This window comes from Physcomitrium patens, chromosome 20, assembly GCF_059467195.1.
Source record: "Physcomitrium patens ecotype Gransden chromosome 20, ASM5946719v1, whole genome shotgun sequence".
Lineage (NCBI taxonomy): Eukaryota > Viridiplantae > Streptophyta > Bryopsida > Funariales > Funariaceae > Physcomitrium > Physcomitrium patens.
The window spans coordinates 9,142,648-9,170,399 of NC_143429.1; the positions used below are offsets into that span (position 1 = coordinate 9,142,648).

A 27,752-nucleotide genomic window follows, 5' to 3' on the forward strand; every position below is an offset into this window, starting at 1 on the left:
TTAGAAATGATTTCATAATATTTTTTTATATTTTTTTATAAAAAAATAACACTTTATTAGATGAAGAAAATATGTAAAATATTATATATGAGAGAATATAATATTATTTTTAGTAATTACAAAACTTTCTACATTAATTTTTATATATTAATACTCAAGTTTTTTAAAATTATATCCACAAATAATTAATCAATTTCTTGTTTTGAGATATTTTTGCTAAAAGAAGTATTAAATAATTTAGGTTCTTCTTTCTTTTCAATCCATCACTAATTATACAAATCTACTAATGAAGTTTTTGGATTTTTCTTGTATTGCTAATTTATAGTAAACTTAGACCAATTAATGTTTAATTTAAATGCCATGTTAAATCATTGAAGGAAGTGAATTGATTTAATTATTAAGGATTCTTTAATAGTAAGATTTGAATCATTTTCATATTGACTTAAGATTTTCTTTTTCCTTTAAGTATATATATATATATATATATATATATATATATATATATATATATATATATATATATATATAATCAAATTTAAAATTTTATCTATGAAATATTATAGGTATCATGCAAGTGAACAACCTTGTCTTATATCTCTTTATTATTCAAAATAATATGTTACATTTCTATAGATATATACTGATGACTTATCTTTAAGAAATAAAAAAATTCACATACCTAAAGTGGAAATAAAAATCCACTTTATTTATTTCTTTCAATAAAAAAAATTATTCTATCTTATCAATTACTTTGGAAAAGTCTAATTTTTAAAATTAAAAGTGGTTAAATAGAGTTTTCAGACTAATTGATAGTTTCTTGTATTATAAGAATATCATCCAAAATATATTCCAAAAGAAAAATAAAAAATAAAAAATAACTTAGTTGTGTGATTTCTATTAAGATTTTTAATTTTTAATCTTTTAAGTGTTTTGAAAAATTACTTATAGTGTGTATTGGGTGATAAAATATGTTGCCAATTTCTAAGCGTAGTATTATCTCATTCTTTACATAAAAGTATCATATTGTCTCCAAGTAACTTATTTGAAATTTTTTCCTCACAATAACATCATTTACTATTGTAAGATAATATTGTATGATAGTCATTACTGGTAATATTCGACTAATATTATAAAAATTCTACTCCTATTCTATCAAAATTTGTAACATTTTTATTTTTAATTTCTTTAATTTTTTTAGATCTCATCCAAATGTGATAGTTTTGTGAAGTTCTTATTTATTTGTTCTAAAACCTTCAATAAAATCTTTGCTAGTATATTTTTCAATACTTTAAGATATAGATTTGAATCACTTTTTTCTTAGTATAAGAAAAAAATAGATATCATAGAAAATCTTGTGAAGTAATGGTAGATTAATTACTTTTATTTTATATCCATCATAAAATTCTAATATTTGTGATTTAAGTGTTTTTTCTTTGACTGTTTTAGAAAAACCTTTGAATCTTTTGCCTCTATTTATTTTCTTCTTTATTCTTGATCTTATCTAGTGACCTTTTTCCATCCATTCAAGAACTTTTTTTTAATTGTTCTTCACCTTGTTGGTTTTGTGGCTCATCTTACAAAGTCACATGCTTTGTTTCTACTTCACTATTATAATTTATTTTTTTTATATTTTAAAAAAATATTTAATCTTTACTAAAATATTTGTAAAATATCACAAACTTTCTGAGTACATAGAAAAAATAACTTCTAGATTAATATGATCTTCATATTTGAATAACATTGGCTTAATCTACAAGATCTTTGAATTAATATAGGTTAAATTTTTATATATATTTTGGTTTGAAGTTGGAATAAGTTAAAATAGAACTCATGAAAAGGTGATTAGATAAACTTATGTCAACTTTTATTTTGTATTCTATATATATATATATATATATATATATATATATATATATTATAATTGGCTCAAATAATTCCTATAAATGATATATATAATTAGGCCAATATTTTTATTCTACTATTTAATAATTGTTTAAGTATCTTTTTTAGAATAGAAAAAACTTCTATATTTTATTTAGATTTATAATATTTTTAGGTGTTTTTTCAAGTCAATTCTTTTTTATTTTATAATAATTTAATTACTGCCATTAGATAATAAATTCAAAAATTATTTTTGAAACTAAATTTCTTATTATACTTATTAAATGCACAAATAATAGCTATTCTCAAATATATCTATTAAAAATTATTTAATATCATTTATAATGCTCAATTATTTATTAGAAATAATTACTATCTTATGTTTTAATTATGACGAAATTACACACCTTACTTATTCTAGAATTAGTAAGGTTTTTGACATTCATAAAGAATTCTTTTATTACATGAAAGCCAATCCCATGTTAGATTATATTTCTAATTTTTAAAGTTCCTTTAGTATAGAATTTGTGTTTTTATAAGATAATAATATTATTATAATTTCCATCTCTTCTTTAACAAGCTACTTCTTATAATTAATAATCTCTTACAATTAATATTATTTTTGCAACATAAGATATTAATCAATTTAAAAAAATTATATATACATATATAAGTATTTAAAACTATCATTGAGATTAGATAAAAACTATCTTTAATTTCTTTAATTTTACAACGAAATGTATTAATTACATACGTTCAATTCAAAAAAAATCTTTTCAAAGCTCTTAGAAAGTGAGATTATTTAAAATGAGATTATTTTTACTATATTGTTTCAAAATCAAAATTCATAAAAAATTCATCTAATATTAATAAAATAAGAAATTTACAGTCTTTATTTTTAACAATATAAATATTTATTTTAAAGATCAAACATGTAAGAAAATAAATAATTAATAATAAATTAGAGATTATTTAAATAATTAAAAATAATAAATATATTTCAAATAAAACTTTAAATTATAATTTGGGACAGTTTTTTTAAAATAAAACATAAAAATAATATCTATATATATAACTTATAATATTTTATTTTAAATACATTAATTTTATTTTTTAGTACAATTTCATATTAAATATAAATAAATAAAGTTTTAATTATTTAACATTATCTATACACTTGTGTTAATTGATTAGAACCTCAATACAAAAAGACATTATATAAATTATAATATAGTGATATGATTCATATGTAAATCTAATCCACATTAAAAAAATATTTTATATGTTTCTTGAGAAAAGTAATATCTTTTGCAACTATTTCTATCTCCTTCTACTTATTTTTACATACATAAGTTTCTTTACATTGTACAAATTTTTGTAAGATAAAAAATCTTACTTACTTAAATACAAACTTCAATTCTATAATTAAATTTAAAAAATAATAGCACAAATAAAGAAATAAAATCCATTATATAAAATAATAACAAACTAGAAGTGTAAATCAAAGACTTATTTAAAGTATAATATAAAATATAATGAAAAAAAATAAATTTATCAACTTTAAAGTCTAATATTTAAGTAATAAAAGTGAAAGACAAACAACCATATGACTATTTTATGTAAGTTGTTATTACATTAGTTAGAACTTATGAAGATATAATCTTTTATTAATAAGAATTGTAAAAACCATTGTATGCTTTGATGCAAAGCTTCAAATCCTAATAATTTTTTTGAATCAATTTTACTTAAATATATATATATATATACAAATTTGGGTGAAATAAACCTTGAATAAAGTCTTATACCACATACAACAATATCTAATGCAACATAGTCAGAATCTGACAACTAAAATATATATCACCAACTTTTTTCAATGCTATTTCACATACTTTTAATACTACTACATGTAATCCTTTGGTAGTTTAAGATCATTTCAAACTAAGTTTAAAGTTCTTTTTATTTTAATATCTAAACTACAGATTGATTGCATTACTGCAATCCAATCCAAACAATTCTGAAGTTAGCCACATAGTTTGTCTCATGTTTGCACTCTAACATGAGAGAGAGAGGTAGAGGACTAAGACACCCACGAACACACACACTGCAACAACATGAAAGAAAAAAGGTGGGTTTCCAAAGAGCACTGAGCAAAGCAAAGCAAGCTTATGCAATGCTAATACTAGAACTACTACTATGCTAACCGGGGCTCCACTTCGGCGTCGTCAGTGAGTGAGGGAGGGAGGGCGTGGCTTCCGAGGAGCAGCCAAAGATGGGGCTTTTGGCTTTGCTTTGCTGCACCTAAGTGGAGTTTCGTCATTTTCTTGCCCCCAAATGTGCTGGACACATATTAAGATTCGTGTTAGTTGTTGTTGATTGTTGTTGTTTTGTGTGTGTGTGTGAGAGAGAGTGAGTTAGAGAGAGAGGGTGTAATTGCAGTTGGTTGCCATGGGAATGAATCAGGTTTTGCGATGATGTTGGGGTCCAACTCGTGGTCCTCCTCCGCAATGTACCCTCTTCGTCCACGTCGATCCAACGACGGTCCTGCACTGAATGAATGAATGAATGCCTCCTTGAACCCGCTCTTCCTGAGACATGAATTCCATGGACCCAGGCTGCGACGACGACGACGACGGCGGCGCTCTCTGACGACAATGACGATGGCCACGATTTGCAGGCCCTCGATCCTTCTCACGTGAATCCTCTCCTTTTGCATGGTTTTCGTGACTTGTCGCCTGATTGAGGAGGTCATGCTTGCGATTTGCAAGTGATCATGGCCCTCCTCTCTCCACTGTAGTTTAGTTGACTCCGTTGTGGGGAGCACTGGTGTCGTGGTCGCATAGCGCAGCCTTCAGGATGATGGGCATTCCAGCTCATTTGCAACGTTTCCGGAGTCCAAGGTTTGCTAAGGCTTTGTTCTCAAGAAACCGTCTTAGTTAGGTTTATCCAACCCTGTTGCGTTTGTGGGTTTTAGAATTCTGGACACGCTTCACGAATGTTTTCTGGATGGTAGCAGCCGTGAAGGCTAAGGAATCGCTACATTGTAGTTTTTGCGGTAGGTTATGCTTTACAGAAACTCTCTGGCGCTTCTTTGGTTCTGATTGTGCAAGGCTCTGGTGCTGCTGTGGGTTGTGCGACAAGCTCTTTTGTTTTAATAGAGGCAAAAAAGAAATCAAATCAAATTAAAATAAAATAAAAATCGGTTTTCCTCTGGTTTTGCTGAAGTCTTCACTCAATTCTTCTCGTTAATGTTGGCCAAGTCTAATGAGGCAGATCTTCTTATATTGGATCTCTCATTAGATGTTCCCATTTTTTGATTGCGAGATTGAACTTCAGGTGTTGTTGCTCTTCTCTCTCTCTCGCTCTCTCTCCTCTGTCGGCCCTGTAATTAGCTAAATTATAAAGATAGGGTTCATTCTCGCCTCAATATTTTCCTCTGCCTCATGCCATGGCCATCTCTAGTCCGCATGTTGGCCCTCTGAGGTTAGTAAGCCCCACTACCAAATTAATTACAATACAATCTCCTCTCTGTTGCTCGTTTATTAAGACAAGCGCTCATCTCTCTCCGCAGCTTTGTGTCTCATTTCCTCAGCTGCAGATGCCTGAGAAGACAACAACTCGTGGGAGTGTCCGAGATGTGCTTGCTGCTGACGTCCCACCAATTTTTCAGAAAGATGTTGCGCAAACAGAGGAATACGATGCCATAGTGATAGGTTCCGGCATCGGGGGTCTTGTCACTGCAACTCAACTGGCAGTTCGAGGAGCTCGGATTATACTTCTCGAGAAATACGTTGTCCCTGGTGGAAGCTCCAGTTATTTCTTAAGGGATGGCTATACTTTCGATGTAGGCTCATGTGATGTTCGGGTTCAGTGAAAAGGGATCCATAAATTTGGTGACAAAATCCCTGGCAGCCGTGGGACGCTCATTGGAACTGATCGAGAACCCAGTAACTGTCCACTACCACCTCCCTGATGGTTTGTCATTGCGAGTGCACCGGGAGTACGACAAATTCCTTGCCGAGCTCATCACCCGGTTTCCTCTGGAGGAAGCTGGCATCCGCGCCTTCTATAACGAGGCTTGGAAGGTGTACAACTCCTTGAATGCGTTGGAGCTCAAGTCTTTGGAGGAACCTCTGTATTTATTTGGTCAGTTTTTCAAGGATCCCATCGCCTGCTTGACCCTTGCGTACTATGCACCTCTGAATGCAGGCGACATAGCAAGGAAGTACATGAAGGACCCCAACCTATTGGCCTTTATAGACGCCGAGTGCTTCATTGTGAGCACTGCTGGTTCCTGTCGGACGCCCATGATCAACGCCAGCAGAGTAATGTGTGATGGGCACTACGGAGGAATTAACTATCCAAGAGGAGGAGTAGGGCGGATTGCACAGGAACTCGCAGATGGATTCGTGGAGTGTGGCGGTCATTTGCAGTACAAAGCCAACGTGACGGGTATTCTGATAAAGGACGGCAAGGCAGCCGGAGTTCAATTGTCGAACGGGAAAGCAATCCATGCCAAAACCGTGATATCAAATGCGACCAGATGGGACACTTTTCAGAAATTGTTGAAGGAGGAGGACATGCCGCAGGAAGAGAGGAATTTCCAGAATCTCTACCGGAAGTCGCCATCTTTTTTGTCCATCCACATGGGCGGAAGGCGGAGGTTCTGCCGCCCCGGCACAGAATGCCACCACCTAGTACTCGAGGGCGAGTGGTCGAAGCTAGAAGAGGCGTATCAGACAATCTTTGTGAGCATTCCGACTGTTCTCGATTCTTCCCTAGCGCCGCCTGGACGCCATATCCTTCACATCTTTACCACATCGTCGATTGACGACTGGCAAAGCTTGTCTCCAGCTGATTATGAAGCGAAAAAGGATGTGGTCGCGGACAAGATTGTGAGCAGATTGGAGACTGCCCTATTTCCAGGTCTAAAAGGTGCCACAATGTTTCGTGAGGTTGGCACTCCTAAAACACATAGACGGTATTTGGGGCGGGATGACGGTACTTACGGGCCCATACCAGCTGGGTGGCCCAAGGGATTGCTTGGTATGCCTTTCAACACCACAGCTGTAGAGGGATTGTATTGCGTGGGTGACAGTTGTTTCCCAGGTCAGGGTGTCATTGCTGTAGCATTCTCTGGTACGATGTGTGCTCATCGTGTTGCTGCAGATCTTGGATTTGAGAAAAAGAATACTGTCTTGGACAAAAGGTTGAGCTCTCTCTTAGCCTGGTTCCGGACACTTGCATAAGGTTCCACATCCGAAGCTCATGAAGTGAGGGCTTTCTCAACCACAATGGAGGTTGTTGATGAAATCCAAACGTTCTTACATTTCAAGAGATGTTACATTCAAACCAATCCCAGGCTTTTTACTCCCACAAAGCACCAGCTAGAGGATATCATAGAGATCAAGGGAATAACACCCTCAGCATTATTCTATAGAAATTAGGGCAGTTGGCATTCTGAGTACAGCAGCATCAATGGATTTGAAAGGGACTTGGTCTGGAAACTGCCGATTCTTCGTCGACGAATCCATCCTCAACGACGGAAACGAATTCGAATGAAGTGTCTCTCCTCAGCTTTCATGTGCAGATGTTCAACTGACATCATCGTTGTTGAAACGGCTGCTTTGCTGCTTCTCTCACAACCAGCCATGTGTCATGACTTGAACTTCACTCCGTACTGAGAAACGTACATGACGAGTACAAAACAAGTGGGTACTTGATTTGACAATCTTTTTCAATAATCTTCTTGGTACTCTCACAGCGCTGGGCTCTCTTGTGTAAACTGGGGTCTACCTAGTGAATCTCCGAGACATGTTATTAGGCCCATGAACTGGACGATTTCTTCCACGTAATTCCAGGTGGTTTAGTATAACTATCCTAACCTTTTCAAGAGAATTATCGACGTTTTATGGGGCTCCTTCCATCTCGAACAAGAGCAATCACAAGAAACATTCTAGGCAAGGATGAGGACCTGGGAGGTGCGGAATTGTTACTGATTAGCTCCTCCATAGAGTCTAACCCATTCTGGTAGAGCTGTGGATCAGATGTTGAGCTTGTCATTCGTGGGCGAAACTGATGCTTTGAGGCTTGAGAAATGTTGCCTGCTTTGCATTGATTTTTAAGGAAATGCTGCATATCGGGGCATCTTCAGACTGATAGAGTACTCTTAAAGATGGTGGATATCCAGTTATAGATTACTGTATGCTAGTCAATTCGGTGATTCATCTCTTCATTCTTTCGTATATGTAGGTATGTAACTGGGATTGTGTGTACATGTGTTTTATAAATTGTTGAATGTCTTTCGAGTAAAACATTAAAATCAGTTGTTCGTTCTTTTGCAATATAAAAGATCAACTTGAAAAAAGCTAAAATAAATACTAGAAATTTTAACATGAGTTTTCCACAAGACACTGTAATTAGTACCTAGCAGAATTACATGCTTTAATTCAATAGTGTTTTACATCACCAATTTTACAAAATAAATGTAATTGCAAATGATTGAAGTTGTTTTTATTATCTTTGTACTACAAAAGTAAGTTGTATTACTCAATTTGATACAACTACGGTTTTTACTCTTTAAAATTCAGTGTTGGATAATTCTCCAATAAAATCTATTATTATAATTTTAATTTGTGGATCTCACAATTTTAAATATACATATATATATATATATATATATATGCACACATTTTTTTTTCGTTCTTTCTACAATCAGATATTTTACATGTCAGAATTATAATATCAACTATAAGTTTAAAATTATCTTTGAAAATGTTTTCATGACAATTATCCAATTATACACAAGTAAAAGAATATTATAATTAGATGCCATATTTATTTATGTTTCAATAGGATTGTTATTGTTCTTTACTTTCAATGTAATACAATTTATATTGTATATTTTAAAATCGTTTTACTTCTAACGTTTTAGCCAAAATCATACATGTATCATACACATATTAATGAACTTATTAAAATAAATTATTATTTTTTCTTTATAGAATCCCTACTAGCTTAAAAGCTTTTAAATTAATCTATAAAAGCCACAAAAAGCTTTTATATTAATTGAATGGCATGCTATGATACTACATCATATATTCAATTGTCTTAAGTAAAATTTAAAATTTGGCCTTACTAACATTATAATAATATTTTTAATTGATTTTAATTAGATTATTTTTTTTTTAAAAAGTATTTTAAAAACTTAGAAATTCTTATCTTAATAAAATTATATATTTTTATAAACTTCTCTAAATTATCTCATAATATGAGGTTGTTATGAGTAGAAGTAAAATACAATTCCTATGATTTCTAAGATTTCAACTAACTTGCTATTGTGGCAATTAAATGCAAGTTGAAACTAAATAACAACAAAAATGAACTTGACATAAGTTAAATACTATTAAGTTGTATTTCAAAAATCTCAAATATATATATATATATATATATATATATATTCTTATATATCAAATTTGAATAAATATATTTATGCAAAGAAGATAAAATATTCATAGTAAGTTTTTACTATACAAGAATCCAACAAAGTAATCAAATAGTGATAATAAAACATTCAAATGTTTTTTATCCAAAAGAATAATAAGATTTGATAATCCACTTGAAATTATTTAAGGTCATATTGATTTTATTTCTACTTAAGATACTCACAAGAAGAAGAGTCAATATTTTGATCTTTTGGTTTATTTTCTTTTTAAAACCTCAAAATATATCTTCTTATAAATAGTTAGAATAAAACTCAACAACCAAGCTATTTAAATGGTTTTATTTTTAAATAAACAAATAAATAAGTGGACAAAGTACACCAATTAAGTTAGTAAAGAGAATCTCAACTATTTTTTAAAAATAAACTATACCAATCAAGTTGTTAATCTTTTTTTATTTTTTTATTTTTTTCTATAGAAGAATTTTACGATATACTTATTTTATTGTTTGATTAGTTGAAGTTTTCAGGAGTTATAGTCAAATGTTAAAAAATGACCACTTGTGTAGTAAAGAATTCTTTAATTTAACAATCACGTTTCACATTTGACCATTCAGAATACAAAAAATAACTTAATATGAAGTTGAAAAAATAGTAAATCAAAATGCTCTTTATGATTACAATTGACCATAATGCCAAATCCCAAATTCCATTCTCCTTAAGCTATCCAAGTAAATCATTAATTGTAGAAAATAATTATTATGGCAACTAATAATAATCTAGATAATAGATATCTTCTCGATGCAGTTGAAGCTGTGCTTTGCAAGTAGTTGGTTGAAATTATGAGAAGATGATTCAGCAAAGTGGAACACAAGATGCAAATTAGATGACATGAAATGTTGTAATTAATATTAATGTAAATATATATATATATATATATATATATGTATATATGTATATATATAATCTTATATTCAAGTATTGGTTTGGGGTTGTCAAGATAAGATCTTTTATAAATAAAATTCTGTGGAGGAAATTCTATGTTGTAAGAAGTTGTATAAAAGTAATAGAGAAATTGTTATTTAAATAGATGTGTATGTGGAACAGAAGATATTAGAAGCATTTAGCAACCACCACTATGTAAGTCAGCTTAGTGAGATACTATCTTTTAAATTTGCACGTGGTTGTGTTGGTTTTCTAGCATATATTAAATCTTAGAAATCAAAGTAAATAACAAGGTGCTATTGATTACAAAGTAGATACAAATGCAAAATCATAAATATTTTACAAAGTCCATCTTTAATGATGAATTTTCTAAAAACATAGACTAAGTTAAATTCCTATATTTTTTATTCTAAAAGGCTTTTTTAATTCTTTAAAGTTGTGTTACAAGCTTTAGGAACTTTAAAAGAAATCATAGGAGATGATCAGAATAAAGATTGTTAGTAGTACAAAGATTATAGTTGCTACAAAAAAGTTTATTTTTTGACATTATCGTCAAAAATAGTTTTTATAAAAAGAAAATAAAACAGAATCCATTAAACTGATTTAAAATATGATCTGAAAAGAAAATATATATATATATATATATATATTCCTTTCTAAAATAGACTAAAATATTTTACTTAAAATATTTTTTAACATTATGAGAAGTTATAATGTTTTTATCTGTTCTAATTAGAAGTAAGTATTTAAATGTAATAAGAAGATTGAAACTTTTTAAAATACTTCATGTGATAATTTTGCAAAATAATTAAAATTATTTACTTTAATTTAAAATTTTGAAAATAATTTATTCACACCAAAAAAAATATTATTAAAAAAAAATTGATATTGAAAGTCTACAATGAAGCATCTTAAGAATATTTATTTCATAAAACTAAAAGAATTTGATTTTTATGAAGTTTTCACGAATTTTTACTAAATGGCTCAATTGATTTTTCGATAAATTAATTACTTTCAAAGAGCTATTACAAAAGCATCATGCAACTTTGATACTTAGCCTGCAAGCCTTATTGTCTTTACATGGCATTCTTATAAGTTTATGTGTAAACAGAGATATATATATATATATATATCTATACATACACACACAAAATTAGGAACATGTCAAAAAATTATCAATAATTAACAAAAATTCTACTGTATTTTAAATTCACCAAACCTCTCTAGTATTTTGTACTCAATATCAGCCATCCTAGAACTCTTTGTTTTATAAAAGTATCTATTATTGGTCTTTTTCCTTCTTTCTTACTATAGATCAGGTGTTTTGGTTTTAGGTGTATAAATCTAGTCTTTTGTTGATAAAAATAATTTAATCCAAAACTTCAATAGATAGATAAATATGGATGGATTTGGAAAAATAAATAAAAAAAAAAAAAATTAAAAACTGTATAAACATTCCATTTGGTTTTTTATGAAAATATTAAGATGTCAACCAGAACTTTACCAATAAGAATAAATAAAATAATATTAAATATTAAATATTTTACACACTTAAACATGGTTGGCAGAATTGAAAAATTAAACTTCATTACCATATTTAATTTTTATTTCATTTTGAGGTAGTTCTGTCAAAGAATTAATTAAAATAAATTTGACCACCTTAAATTAATCAACTAATTTCTATTTCTAAACCTTTTCTATATATATATATATATATATATATATTGTATGTACTTAAATATGTAAAATTGATTTATACATCATTTAAATGGCACACCCACATCTCATATTCTAGGGTAGTTTCTTTTAATGAAATTATTTAAATTTTAGAATTTTTAATAAATAAATATAGATTTTCATATTAGGCTAAAAGAATATTCTAGAAGTAAAATATTTCATTTTTTACTTTTTAATAGTTTCACATGATGCAACAACCTGATATTCAAGATTTTCCTTTGCAAGACAAAAACTCGTATTTGGATTTCTGAATTTGAGTGCATCATTGAGTGGATTCATATTAAAGGCTACTATCTTAATTTTTTTGAAAATACTAAATTAAATCCTCTAAAATTTAATATGTAAGATGAATAAGATAATTTATATGTGTTGGATTTCAAAGGTAAGTGAAATAAAAAAAAAAAAAAAAAAGTAATAATAACATTTCAAAAGGAACTTAAATTTTTGTGGTCATACCCCATTTGTCTGCAATGACTGGAATTGTTGAGAGTGTTCAACCAAAAAAATTGATATGAATAATTCATTTTGAAGATAAGAAAGGGCATTGGACAATATGCAGGACTAGGTTTGTAGAACCAACATTCTGATTGCAGAAATAAAAAGACATGCAAGGTGTGGAAAAAGTCATTAATTCAATTTTGAAGAGAAAGAAAAAACTAAACTTGGCAAAGGATTTGAAGTGTGACCATTACTTTTGAGTAGATTTAAGATATCCAATAGTGGTAGGGGACCTTCAAATGAGAAACTTTAAATGGACTCTAAATAATGCCTCAACTTGAAGGATTGCCATAAACTTGCAAAATACATTCATTTGATTATCACCTTGACTGGATGTCTACGAATTTTTACTTATTTATAGTGTGTTTATAGTTTTTATTTTTATATATATATATATATATATATATTAGTGATGAAAAGATTAAATAACTGAAAATAAGTAAATGAGATTAATTTGGACAGCATATATTTATTCTCATTTTGGTGTATTTTTTAATATTCTAGTTTTGCGAATTATTTTATGAGAAGAAATGAAATGAAAATCATTTTTCAGGTTCAAATTCAACTGGTTAGTTCACAAAAGACAAGTCAAAAAGAGAAAAAGTTGCATGAGAGACAATCTAAGAAAACATATTAGATGAAAAAACTTTAAGCCTATCATACTTGATTCATAAGTTTTAATTCCAGTGGCTTGTGATATTGGACTACGGTTTTTACAAGAATAAAAAAATTGATACAAAGTTAATTTAAATCATAAAGCTATGTATTATTGTTTTAGGAAGTAAAAGATAATGTATTTTTTTTTTTATTTTAGAAATGAATGAACACATATTTTAAATTTTAAATTTTTTAAATAGTTATATATGTATACATGCTTACATTTATTAGAAAATATAAAATACTAAGATTTAAGTCCTTCATATATAGTGTTATAATTGTTTTTAAATAGATCTTTGTATAACTTTTAAGGCCTTGTAGACTATTAGTATTGAAATATAACAAGTTATGGTTTTCTAAGTAATAATGAGAAAAAAAAAAAAAAAAAAAAAAAAAAAATGCAAACGTAAATAGTTTACAAGAGATTTTACAATCAATTTACTATAATCAATTTCATACAAAAGATTATACAGCAAAAAAAACAAAAAGTCTAGGAGACTCCTTAAAGTAACAGCAGCTAGTCATTTGAAAGAAGAAAAAAAGTAGAAGTAAAATAATGATTCTTCATCTACTTGTGATGTATTTGTAATTTAATGCCAAGTAACCATTCTAATTTTAAAGGATTTTGAACAAAGGTCACAAAAACCAATATAGAGCAAATGTGGTACAAATATCATGGTAAATAAAGAACATAAACTTGTAAATACTATGATATCTTTATTTCTTTATTTATACACCTATGACTATACTTGGCATTCATCTTACAAATCACACAGGGTAGAAATAATACTAATAATTATTTTTAATTCCATGTGTTGTAATCTTTGTTAATCATAACATTGAACTCCAAAAACATGTGTATAACCAATTATGTATGTCTCACTGCTTTACAAAGTTAACATTCAATAAACATCACAATTATAGTTGATATAATTGATCATCACTGATGTCACCATGCAACCCAAAACTATTCAATGCCATCAACTTTGTTAACCAAATTTACATGCAAAAGATATTAATTCAATAACACAAACTATGTTGTATTAATACACCAACAACTACTTTATTATAAACTGATGAAATCCACATGATTTTTTTTGAGTTGCCATGAAAAGTTTTAATTTCCTACTCAATGGTGCCATGGAGTTGAGACAAAATGCAAATCCATAAGGTGTCAAATCTGATCATTACTATCATGTCAAGATGATAAAAATACAACATCCTATAGGTCAGAAATGGGGGGGAATGGGTTGGCTCCCTTGCTATGTAGTAGACAACTACAACTCCAACTCCATGTTGTGTCCTTGAAATGATATGTGGATTGATGTGAGGCCAACCCACGGTGAGTAGAATCCTTTGGTAGGTCAAACTATGCATGAGATATTATCCATAAAATGAATTGGATGGTTGAGAAGAGAATATTGTGTGATATATTCTTCATCATTTCTAATGGGGGGTGTAGACTTGTTGGAATCCAAATAGGTGGGGTCATCCTTGTCCTACAAACCTCTTCACCCTGCCCTGCCAACCATGCTCTCTCTCTCTCTCATGTGGAGTGGAGTAAAGGTACACAGTATTAAGTAAGTATAGTATATATATAGTATATATATATATATATGTGTGTGTGTGTGTGTGTGTGTCTGGATTTGGACACAGTGCTAGGCTGGGTCAACCCTCAGGGAGGGGCCCTGCCTTCCTTCCTTCTTGCATACTGCATTGGTCCCATCCAACTTCATCCATCCAACTTTAGTTTCATCCATGGTGATGTAGAAGAAGAGGTAGAAGAAGGGTCCATCCATCCGTGATTGGGTGGGTGGGACCATTGTGTAAACTTATTTATCTACCAGAGACTTCATTCATCCATCCATCCAAGTGCCAGCCCATGCCCACCCTGGGGCTGGCCCAACTGCACCTCTCCTGGGTACAGCCCATTGTCAACCCACACTTGTCTGGAAAAAAAAAGAAAAACTTTAGAAAGTGAAAGAGAAAAGTTATTTTAGAAGGGAAAAAAGGCTTAGTGGACAATTGGCAACACTGTCACATGTACACACAGACACCCCATCCCTTTTTTCCTTATAAAGAAGGTGCAGGGAAAGGGAAGGACCAGCAGGGCTTATCATGCATGCAAGCAAACAAGTGTGACGGTGTGAGGAGAGGAGGAAGGGAAGGCCATGCATGAGATCCTGATGAAGGAATGCCTTTTCTATACATCTCATACATTGTAGTTTGATGAGATTTTTTCCCATTCCCAGCCATGTTTTGTTGTTGTTGTTGTGCTATTTTGAGTGGGGGTCCTTTTATGGGGGGTACACCCACAATTGTAAGGGAGCATCGGATGGAGGGATGGATAGATGGATGGATGAAGGTATATATGGATGGAGGGAGGTAGGAATGGAGGACTGGAGGGAGGCCTGGAGGGAGGACTGGAGGGAGGGCTGTGTGGGGTTCATGTGTATCATTCCAACCCCACATGGAGCTCTTGAGCCTTTAACAATATATCTTTATGCTTTGTGATTACCACTATGTGGGCTGCTTTTTGTTGGCTTTTAGCCTTCAACCTTTTAGCCTTGCAATAACATCAACAACAATAGCCTCAAGGCCCTTGATTTATTTTATTATTGTTTTTATTTTTATTTGTTTATCCACTTGCTCTTGAAGGTGAAGGCATGTGTCCAAAGGGAAGTGGCTGGAATTGAGTCAAACACCACTTGCCTCCCTCTCATAAATTGTACACTTTCTCTTCCACCAAATCTTCATTACTCTCATGAAAAATTATTTACAACATTGTGGGGGGTAAATTTTAGCCAAGATTGTTGAAAACTTGCTTTTAAAACCTTAAAGGCTTCTAAGACAAGTGTGTATATATATATATATATATATATGCATAAATTGTGAAACTTGAATACATAGAAAACAATAAAATTTTAAAATTTTAAAAGTGAATCTTCCACAAATTCGAGCAACCAAAGAGGGGGAAGATTGCAGTAATCCACAATGTATTCCAACATCAGAAGGTGTTACCAATCCAATTCAAGTCAATTTCTTCTGTCAAAACAGTAACTGAAGAAGAAGATTTAACAAGATAGACTAAATGGCATTTGGAACTAATAATCTCTAAAAATTTATGTTCTTGTATAATTTTACATGGAAGGATTTTTTTTATTCATTTAAAAGTATGGATTTTTATATTGCATGTATAAATAAAATATAAATGAAAAAAATAAAGTAAAACGAAGCTTCTTTTTCTATTATCTAAGTAGAGGGAAAATAAAATAATAACCCCAATAAATTAAATAAGTAAGTAGAATTTTAGACATGGGTTTGTGTATTATAGACTATAATATAACATTTTAAAAAATTATATAATCTATTAAATAGTCCCTAATCATTCTATATTATCTCTAAAGACCAATTCCAAAATAAAACCTTCAATGAGTAGAAAATATAGGTTCTAAAATGGGCTTTAAGGTGTAAAGACTCCTATAGAATTATGGTGACTACAAGCAAAAATATATTCATAATCTAATGTTGGCATGATTTTAAAATATCAAAAACTATGTTATTATGTCCTTAAATTATTATTATTATTATTTTATATTAAACTTAAAGTATAATCTTTTAAATTTTAGTTAATCAATTGTTTTTATATTTGTATATCTAATTTATATAAACAAACCATTGTGTTATTTTAAAATAAAAAAGAAAAATAAACTTAGAGGTTTTAACATTAGTAGAGTTATTAATCATTAAAATTTATCCTATAAATAATATTTAATAGATAATAAAAATAGTAAATTTAAATATTATTCTTTAAATCTAATTACACACATTACAACTTGTTGACTAAGCTTTCGATGTTTTACTAACAAGTTAACAATGAACTGAGATTTGTTTTTTAAAAGTACATCAGGAAAAAATTTCATTTAAGATATTAGAAGAATGCTATACATACACACAAAAAATTGCACGATTTTTTTTTTAAAATGTTTACATTGGATAAAAATATGGAAAGTCAAAGAAAAAGATAGATCATTGGTATATATTAATAAATATTTGAGAAAATTTTCATATTTACATTTTTTTCTAAAGGATACTATTAAAAAGATCAACATACAATATTTAATATATAATATGGTTTCTGTTTATATTCAAAGTCTTATATAAAATTTTCCTGCCAATGATAATGCCCGAAATTGTGATTTGACAATTATTTATTCAATTGATTTACTTTCATGTAAATATATTACTTACAATTGTAAATGATTTCTTATGTCATTTGGTAATCTTGTGTTCTTGTGTTCTATTTTTAATCATAGCAATTTTTAAAATATCAAAATTCTTGCTCTGTATGTACCCTTCGGGTAGATTTCATTGAACTATTTGTACTCTTAATCCAGTATATATATATATATATATATATATATATATACATATGTATAAGTATGCTTTTGTAACCAAACTTTTCAGTGAATTTTAATCATTTAAACTGAACCTTCAAAGTTACATCCTCTTTCCTTTGGTTTTTGTGTTTTCTTTGAAGTGTGTTTGTGTATGTTTGTGTGAAATTTTACCAATAATAATTTATATGAAATTTGCAACATGGAATGTAACTAAAATTAACACAACATACTTGATCTCAATTTTCAATTTTTATCATAATAATTAACTGATGTAGAACCCACTATACTTATTCCATTTATTTGCATACAGCTCTGGTACAACTTGACCTAAACATTTTCGTACACAGAAACTTTGTATTTCGAATAGAATTCCCCTATCATCAATGCGTATAATTTAAACCAATTAGAAAAATATGAATTAAAAGATTACATCGACTTTAACAGTTGGTTTCATTCCTTCCACACAAACACCCCACTATGTTGTACATCTCATGATATTTAATCAGCTTGCAATACTATTTTAAGGTCTTGGATTCAGGTAATTATTTAAATTTACGAAGGGGATGTGTGTTTAAAATTTTAATTAAAATCAGTGAATTTTTAATTCTAGAAAGGAATAAATTGAAATTTTTAATTCTTTGTTGCACTTATATATATATATATATATATATATATATATATATAAGTGCAATATACAATGGTCAATAGACAAAATAAGTGGTAGCTATAAGTTCATAGCAAAATATAGATTAGAAGAGTCTAATACCAAATAATTTAGCAAGCAAAATCCAATGCTAAGAGCTATGGTTTTTGAAAAAGATGCAAGAATGAGGAGATCCATTAACTTAAGGACCTATTTTTTGCAAGGCTTGATTGACACAAATCACAAATGCATTGTATATACTTATAGCTAAGACTTTATTCAACAAGACAATGCTTAAAAATGCAGCCACAAATATTCATATTGGTAGCAATAACATGTATATAATTATTAAGAATACATCAAGCTAGAGTGCATACTCAATGCCAATAATATATGTTGTAAATTCAATAATTACTTTCTCGAATTCAATTGACATTTCTTCATTAGTTAAAACTAATCTTGTTGCATTAATTTCTTGAGTCTCTTTGATTCTCATTCCACTAATTTTAATTAAGGTGAGTTCCACTATACATATTGCATATGTTAAGATGATGTCAAGATACAACCTATAATGAAAAATAAAAACTCTAATATAAAAATGTATAAAAAAAATAGAAATTAGATCTAAATTGAAACTTGTTTTTATTTACAGACATGTAGCTTAAGCTTGAGGCAATAAAAACTTATAGTGGCAACGGCTTGAATCAATATAATAGAGGTATATATGTTTGTAAGTGGAAAGAACACAATGTAAAAGATGATTTGATGTTCATTGTTGCCCCATCTCCATAGAATGTCTATAAAAACATGCTCTAACTTTGATTGATTACTGCAAAGAGGTATAGGAGTTGCTAATTGATCAAGCCCTATTAATGTATGTAGAACACCAATTGCCAATCTACTCCAAGCACTTTCAACTATTCTTTTAATATTGCTAATTGCTTAACATAAAGTCCTTTTTAGCATAGTTTCTCCTCTAATTACAAAATATGGTGCCTAAATATTGACAAGTATAAAAATTAGTCACTTTGTTATCCAAAATTTAATTTTAATCTCTATAAATAATAAAATTAGAGTAATTTTTTCTCTTATTATCAAAATAGTGACAAAACCGACTATTAAAAATTCTATGCTTTGAGCATAATTGCATACTACTTTCTACATACACCACTTCAATAATGAGAAGTAATTCTATTCATTTAAGATCTTTAAATTAAATAGTTTTTTAAAAAACTATTTAGATTTGGAGATGTGAGTGGAAGACAATATTTGTAGGAAAGATTGCATGTTTTTCATAACATTATTAATAAAAAGCCTATATTAGATGATAGTAAAACAACATACAAAGTATTTTTCCACAAATCCTCACAAATCAGCAAGAAATAAGAATAGTGTCTTCTAGTTGATAGTTGGCTAAATAATTTGCACATGTTATGTTTGAAATACCTCACCTCATTAATATTTCCACTAAAAAAATATTTTTTTAAATCAAAGAGAAAGTGTAGAATTTTTATTAAGTATGAATTCACTTCAAAGAAAGTCTACTCATATCTTAAAAAGTCAAATTCTAATGCATTGGTATCCTTAGCAATGGTTTCCTAGAAGGTAATAATATGAGTATGTTGCATAATTGCTACTAAAATTTAAAAGAAAAATATATTTTTAAGTCAATATAACAACTAAGATTAGATACAAATTATTTTATGGCAATACAAGAATTCATTATAGTCATGAAAAGTCACATTTGTGCTTTTTTTTACATTATAAATTATAAACAAATTCTTGACATCAAGCATAATCTTCATGTTAGTCAGTGTCTTTAGAAATATTTGCATATCACCTCTAAGATGCAAAATCAAATACAACATTGATTCCTTCTAGATGTTATAATCCATAAGATTATGCCCATCTTCAAATTGCTTGCTTACAAAGATTAGTCTTTGTTAATCATAAAAGAAAAATTAAAATAAATAAATAATAAATAATAATTAAATCTGCTTGTTATTATCAATTATTTCAAAGCTTTCCACATTAGGGACGACAGTCTTTTATGCCAAAGTCTTCACAAAGTTTTGCATTGGGTAATAAATAATCAACCGCAAATGTTTTCCAAATTCAAACAAATATTATTCACATTCTTCAACAACCTTGAGTTTACTCTCAATACAACTATTCTATAATGTCCTTTAATCTCTCCAAAGATATAATGTCCTCGTAACTTTTATAAGAATTTTAGGTGGTTATCTCATAAATATAAGTTTCGTAAAAGCTTAGAAACACAGCAAAAAAAACTACAACAACAACAACAACAACAACAACAATCTTGTGTGGATCTTCTTAAATACACATTGGATTGTGCACCAAATTTTGACATAAACTTGTAAGCTTAATACTTGAAACATGTGGATAAACTTCTTCCTTATTAGCCTTTTAGTGTATTTGTCCAAGACTTGTTAATGGTTGTTAAATTGAAGTCATCTCCTTCCTTCTTTCTATTCATCCCTATTCATATTCTATAGATTTATTACCATCCATGTAGCAAAATCATGTATAGAAATTATTCTAGCCTTAGTTGAGGGATATGTAATCATTCAATTGCATCTAAAATTGACAAAAACAATAAACATGTTTTCACTTGGTTGTCATTCTCATCAAATTTCTTGTGTTTGTCAAGGATTCTTATCTCTAAAATAAAGGTATCAACTCATAGTTGAAATCCCTTGGCGAAGTAAACCACTCTTCTTTTTATATATTATAAATTCCTCTGTTTATATTCACAACCATTCATATCTCTATCCTAAGCACAATTGTAACTCATAGTTTGTACTACATACTGTATGCACAAAGCTTCCATGGGATATGCTTATTAGGTCAATTTTATTTTACAGTTATAAATCTATTATGTAAGACACTTTGGATACAACAGAAAGAGGTAAATAAGTTTTCTAATTGGCCAAGAAAAAGGAAATGTGGGGAACACTGGGAAAGTGGGAAAACATGGGAACATGAGAGCATAGATGAACAAAGAAATTGACAGATGTGCCATGGATTGCAATGCTTCACAGAATGGGTTTACGTTAGTATACAACAACAATTCTATGGTGTTTCCAACTAAACCAATCAAACAATTATGCCTCAAAACTGTTTTAGACACTAAAATCCCTCTAATTCCACAACATGAACCATAACAGAAACGAATAAAATAAAATTAAGATTGATGAGAAAGGAAGACAATGAATGAGAACGTACTGGTAGATGTTCCCCCTTCTGGAGCATCCCATCCTTGCTGTGATTGCAGAGGATGCCACCTAACAAACATCTGTCACTCAGGAACTGGGAGCAAGACAAAGTCCCCCCCCCCTCGTCTGACCTAGAAAAACCAATGAAGTTCTATTCATTACAGTTATCCATTCCTCTAAACAACTGCACTTTCCCAATGGTCTGTAAGTCAACAATGTTGATTGGATTTGGTGTGCATGAGTGCAACGTGAAACCAGTTTCCTCTCTCACTGCACCCACTTTCACCCATCCCATTTGCTGGAACCAGAATGCACACACCACAGCCAATTAACTCACTCAGCCATGGGCTACATGTGCTTTGCCATCTGTACAAGATGTAGAAAGGGCACTCAATCACAATTATGTTGTGATTGGAATTAGCAGCCAATCCTCCTCCCATCACAATGGATGACATCCTCACTTCTTCTTCCCACATTCGTCGTCTGGGGCGACGAAAGCTGCTGAACGGTCGGATGAATACTTGAATCCGTCGTGGTGCCCCAATGATCTGGATTCTGGCACCCATGGGCAAGCATTTTGGGATAATCCTCCTCTTTTGTTTGCAGTGAAGATTAAGCTGAGGCTGACGTCACCGTCTTTACCGACGAGACGCTTTCCACCAATCTCAAGCCTCCAACTTTCTCTCTTTTGGTGATATTTTGGGAGCCCTGTGGGTGTCCCATAATGGGTTATTATTAGAACAGGAGTGTCATTTATTTTAATAATCATCCATCGAGGGATCTTTTGGTGGATTGGAAGGAAGGATGGACGGAAGGGGAGGATATAATGTTGTTATGGGGATTGCTGTTGATGACGTGAATCAGATACTCCTTTCCTATCTCTTCACAACTGGCTCCCTACTTGTATCTGCTCCGCCATCCCTTTTCAAAAAAAGGAAAAAAGCTCGGGGGGAAAAAGATGTATAAAGTTGAAGATAAAGGAAAAAGGAATAATCCCTACATAGCAAAGACTGAAATAATGTAACTAAAAAATGTGTGGGGCGGGGGGGGGGCTCCAAGCTATGAGTTGTTGGTGGAGTTATGAGCTGACAGATGATGACGTCATGAATTAGGAATCTGCTGCCATGCTAGATTGTTGTTCCAATCCAGGTGGCGCTGAGATTGGGTGTTTGGCTGACGTGGCAGTTCTCTTTGGCACCATTGTGTTGGTGTGATCAGAATTGAATGTACTCAAATTTGTGCCTCAAGACCTACTGGATGCACCTATTTTGATGCTAGACCCACAATCACAGAATCCAATGTAAATCGCTATCTACTTCTCATTTTATTTTATGTTTTATTTAACCAAAAACAAAATTTGGTTTTGATATAGATTTTTGCACCAAAATACCGCCTGGGCGATCTTTTAATAATAGTTGTTTTATTATTTTTTTAATTGATGGGGCACAGTTGAACATTCTTCTTGGGGAATGGTGACGGCACTTTCACACCACTCATTAATGCCAAAGCCAAAGAAAGAAAAATATTTTGGCTGTTTATAGAAGCTTGGTGATATGCACAAGATTGCTAAAAACACTCTTCCAATCCTTCCTAACATTGATTGATGAAATTCTTTTGATAGAAGAAGGGGAATTGCCCACACCCTGCTAACTAATCAACTTTATTCTAATGCAGCTTATGAAACAGAAAATCTGTCTGCTTCCTTTGTAGGTAGACTGTGATGGTTTGATGCTTCCTCTTTTTGTGCACCTGACAACTATTTCCCCGAAAAAAGAAGTGCAAAAAAAAAAAAAATGTGTTCTTTCTATCTCAATATACAAATGCTTGGACTTATTGATATGGGGATTTATTTGAGCCATTATTTATCACTCTCAGGGTGATTCTCTGTAGCACAATCAATTTCTGGTGGTTAGCTTGGGAAAAAGGCAACTTTGTAAGGCCCTTTCTACAGGCATTTGTGGGCACATTACCAATGAACACCTGGAAAATGGACCACCACCACCAAGTGAATGTATGAGCACTACTTGGAAAGAGACAAAATCCAGCAAAAATGAGGGGTGTGCACTCAGGAATCAAACAATCTACCACTCCCTTGCTAAACTATTGCTAAACTATTAAGAACTAGGGTAAATTTGAATTCCTTTTTGGCATGTTCATTTACTTTATTAGGTCAAGGACAATGAGGATGATGTCCAAGTGAAAATACTTAGGTTGTAAACAGTGTAGTGCATGTGTTAAATAGTACCCAAGGAAAGGATGATTGGTCCCTCCCCACTTGCATGGGTGTTTGAAGCTTGGACCTCATCCATAGCATGGTTGTCACTCACCAATACTTACCATTGTCTCTACTACTTGTTGTACCAGTTGAAATTAAAATTAATATATATAAATAAATAAAAAGAAAAAGCTGTCAATCTCAAATAATTCTAAGCTAATTTGAAACAAATTGCTAGTAATTGTAAGTTTATTTTGTTCAATTTGTATAATATGTTGTTTATTTTTAGAGCGAAAAAATCCTATAATTTCTTAACATAAAATACTAATTCGGACACATAAAAACTAAAATTCATACATTTTACTTTTAATAGTTTTCATACTTTACTGGATACATTATGTTGGCCATTTCTCTTTTCGCAACCATAGATTACGGTTATAAGATACAACTCCTTTGTGAATTTCACCTGGTCCTTTTTTTTTATTCTTTCTTTTCTTCACAATAGTTTAGCAAGGGAGTGGTAGATTGTTTGATGAATATTCATTTCAAGAAAGGTCCTGTTTTTCACAAAAAAAACACTTGTTAGCTTTGGTTGCAGTTGTGCAAGACATTGTGCAACAAGATGAACATTGATTTGGTTCAGATTGCTTTGTACAGTCAACTGGTAACAATGATTACAATATTTATGATGAGTGTTCACTTTCTAACTTTGATTTACTGATGATATAAATGTTTTAAATTTTGATTTTGATTTTGATTTGATTTTGTTTATTTCTAATTTTAAAATCAAGATACATGCTGTCACACATTTGCTATCAACAACTATGTATTGGTGGCACATTGTTGATAGTTTAATGGAAATTGACAAGCTATGTTGCAATTACTACAATTTCAATCATTGTTAAAAATTTAAAAAATTTGATGATGCTCTTGAAAATTTTATACTGTGCAGTAGAATTAAACATATGATAGCCATTGTTAGTGTTAGGAACAAAATTATGAAAGTCTGGATTTTTTAAAAGTTAAATACCAAGAGTTGGGTTTTAATTTATTTCATTGCATTTTGATGTCTTACAGTTGAAACATGGGGGGGGGGGGTGTTGGGGTGAAAGTTTTGTGTGTGGCATTCTGGAGTTTTCAAGTTGGTTTAAAAGATTGCAAGACACAAAGAGATGTGTTGAATCTATTTACAAGATCCACAAGTTCAAAAGATATCTCTTTTCATATTGAGTGAACAATATCAAGTATTATGTGTTACGTCCAAAAGTTAACACTGTGGGCGGATTTCAAGTAGGTTTTAAAATATTTTGTAAATTCGGTTTATTTTCAATTCTCCTATCTATTATCAGCCAACTATTTCACTTCATTCCAAGCCCGAAATTTATATATTTTTTTATTTCGAAAAATGCGATTAATATACAATAACAGTAGTTACATGTATTTTAAACTGGGAATGCATGGCAGCCTACAGGAGGTTCCCCAATGGCCAGCTTCCACATGACCTCGTGGGAATGGCATCCGCATCGCGCACCTCACGAAATCCATGTTATTATCGTAGTATAATGAAAAAATTTAAAGGAGGGGGGGGGGTGCAGAACAATTCACTTGTCAGGTAGACCAGGAATAGAAAGAGATACAGACACAGAGAGACAGAGAGCCTGAACAGTAACTTAGTCCAGTTGAGAAAGGACCGAATTGGGCACCTGCCCCACATCCCTTCGTGTGTAAGGTAACTGGGATGCGGCGGGCAGACAATGTATAGTCAGGCGCTGCAGTGTGAAGGGGACCCGGTGGTTCGGGGAGCCATAACCCTAAATCTAGGCAAGGGGGTTGGGGGGGGGGGGGCAAGAGCAGGGAGAGGACAGAGTGAGGGGAGCTGTGGTCCCCGAGATTGCAAGGCGAGGAGGAGGAAGGACATGTGGCTATCACATTAACAGCACGAGAATGCCATGCCCCGTCTTTTATGAGCCTATTTGCGTCCTGGGTGACTCAGAGATGGCGTCAGTCTCCCTCTCTCAAAGCGGACAGACAGAGGAAAAACTACTACACTGTAGATTGTTTCCAGCCCAACTCACACTGCTGCCAGGTTATGCGCACCGCTCATGCACCATTGCAGCGGGGACGGCGGGAGGGAGGTGCTCTTTGGGCAGCAACATGCAATTTGAATCTGGAGCACTGACCCCCACGAGCTCAGTTCTCGACCTTTCCCCCTGATTCTCGAGTGTGTGGTGTGGTACTTGTCTAGTACTGTTCTGAACGGAAGTGGGGGGAGGGGATAGGGTCAACGGGAAACTCATTCGGAAGCCGGTTCAGGCAGGGAAAGGGAATTGTATATGATGCGGCAATTTCGAAGCACCTGCGGAAGACCTGCGGGAAGAGGGAAGATAATGAGTTTTGTAGGGTTGATATCTATGCAGATTGGAGTATAGTACGGCAGTGTGCCAGTACCCTCAGGCAGGTGAGGGCCGACATTGCTCGTAATTCGTTCCGAAGCCGATGCGTGCGAGCTGAAGTCTCACGAATATGGTCCCGCTTTCGGTTCTCTCCAAGAAAATATTGTATAATGCACGTTGCTAAAGTTGTGGTGGTTGGGTCTGACCCACCCCAAGGCCATGTTCTCTCGAGTGGGGGAGGGAGGATTTATGTCACGCTTGGTGTTATTACATCAACGGGGCCATGCTCGGCCGACGATCAGGGCAAAAACCCAGCTGCGCGGCTTTCAGATTTTGCGCTGCTGGGAAAACATCGACCCTCGAGCCTGCGTCACCAACTGCAGCGCACACATCTACCTCACCACTACAGCAATTAAGAAACCAAACCAGCAGCGTGTTAATCGGCATCGTAATTCGGGGGGTGACGTGACCTCCCCGAGATGCACAAATTGGTCTGGTGGAACAATTGGGTCCCATGCAGCAGGGTTACTTGTCCCACACATTGGCACTTCGCCGGTCATTGCTGCCTATAAATACCTGCCATTTTTCTGATTCAGCAGCAGCTGCCGCTTGTAACACGGGATTCTCCATAAATACTGTCATAGAAACCAGTTCGGTGCATGTTGGACTTAGCTTTCCATTATCTAGATTTCCACTGCTTAGAGGGCCTTTAAATTTTGTTTTAATTTTAACTATGGTTTTCCAAGAGATAAACCATAAAATTTATGAGGAATGTACTGCACATCTCGCACCTCAAAGACAAAGATTTTTTGTATTGGTAGATTGAGCTAGTGCTTTGTTTCTGTTCAGGTGATAGTTTGCAGAGTTGGCCCAAGTGCAAGTGGCTTCTGTGTCTTTTATGTCAAATTTAGATGAAGTTCCTCAACAAAAAAGAACACCCCGGACTGTACTGGTTCGTGTTGGAGTGAGATTGGTGGTTTTGCAAGTAAACTCCAAAGATGAAGGGATGAGTATGGCAATCATACAGTGCCCAATTCTTTGAAGGCTTCCAAAACTACGTTCCACAATTTACTTATAACCTTCATGAACATGACGTTTATCTTCCTTGTTATTATTGTTGTTTTTTTATCACATCATCATATATCATTAAGAGAAGATAAATGTAAAAGGTGGCACCTAAAAGACTACAAGTAGAGACCAAAAATAAATTAACGTTTCGAGCGAACTGTGTCAAGTGATTTTCTCAGCACTTGTCCCTTTTAATTCTTCATGCATTACCAACAGTTTTGTTATTGTTGATTTAGGATAGACCCACTTGTTTGACTGTACAACGACATAGTACTGTTTTAATTGTGAGAATATTTTTATTTTTATTTTCTATGTATACAATGAAAGATACAGATTTTATATGCGTGTGTTTAATTATTTGTCTTCATGTTGTCAACTTTTATGTGAATTTCAAACCTTGAAAATATAAGTATTGTGGGACGATACCAGGTATATAGGCTTTCAAAACTAAACTGTACAATACTAAAGTATTATTATTATAGGAATATTTACGACGAGGGATATTCTTATCGTGTAAAAACACTAAGGCATGGATTGCTCATGAGGATGGGTAACCGGTGGACGAATGAAAAAGGAAAACGAATGGATGAACGACAAAGGCCAGAGGTCTAAGGGCAGAAGTGGGGGGGCAACTG

The 27,752-nt window shown here is 32.0% G+C and overlaps 1 protein-coding gene and 1 long non-coding RNA gene across 2 annotated transcripts; one reads left to right on the forward strand and one right to left on the reverse strand.

Moving 5' to 3' along the window:
- The first annotated feature begins 4,135 nt into the window (after positions 1 to 4,135).
- Positions 4,136 to 8,042, forward strand: LOC112273112 (prolycopene isomerase, chloroplastic-like). Its single transcript, XM_073529212.2, is given in 3 exon segments — positions 4,136 to 4,936; positions 5,453 to 5,733; positions 5,735 to 8,042. Coding segments are annotated over 2 exon segments (1,650 nt in total). The 5' UTR covers positions 4,136 to 4,936; positions 5,453 to 5,479; the 3' UTR covers positions 7,131 to 8,042.
- A 16,074-nt stretch (positions 8,043 to 24,116) lies between these two features.
- On the reverse strand, positions 24,117 to 25,420 carry LOC149987288 (uncharacterized). The gene is made up of 2 exons (XR_016499049.1): positions 25,092 to 25,420; positions 24,117 to 24,213 (listed from the first exon to the last, which is right to left on the reverse strand). It is a non-coding gene; the product is annotated as an uncharacterized LOC149987288 (long non-coding RNA).
- Positions 25,421 to 27,752: the final 2,332 nt, after the last annotated feature.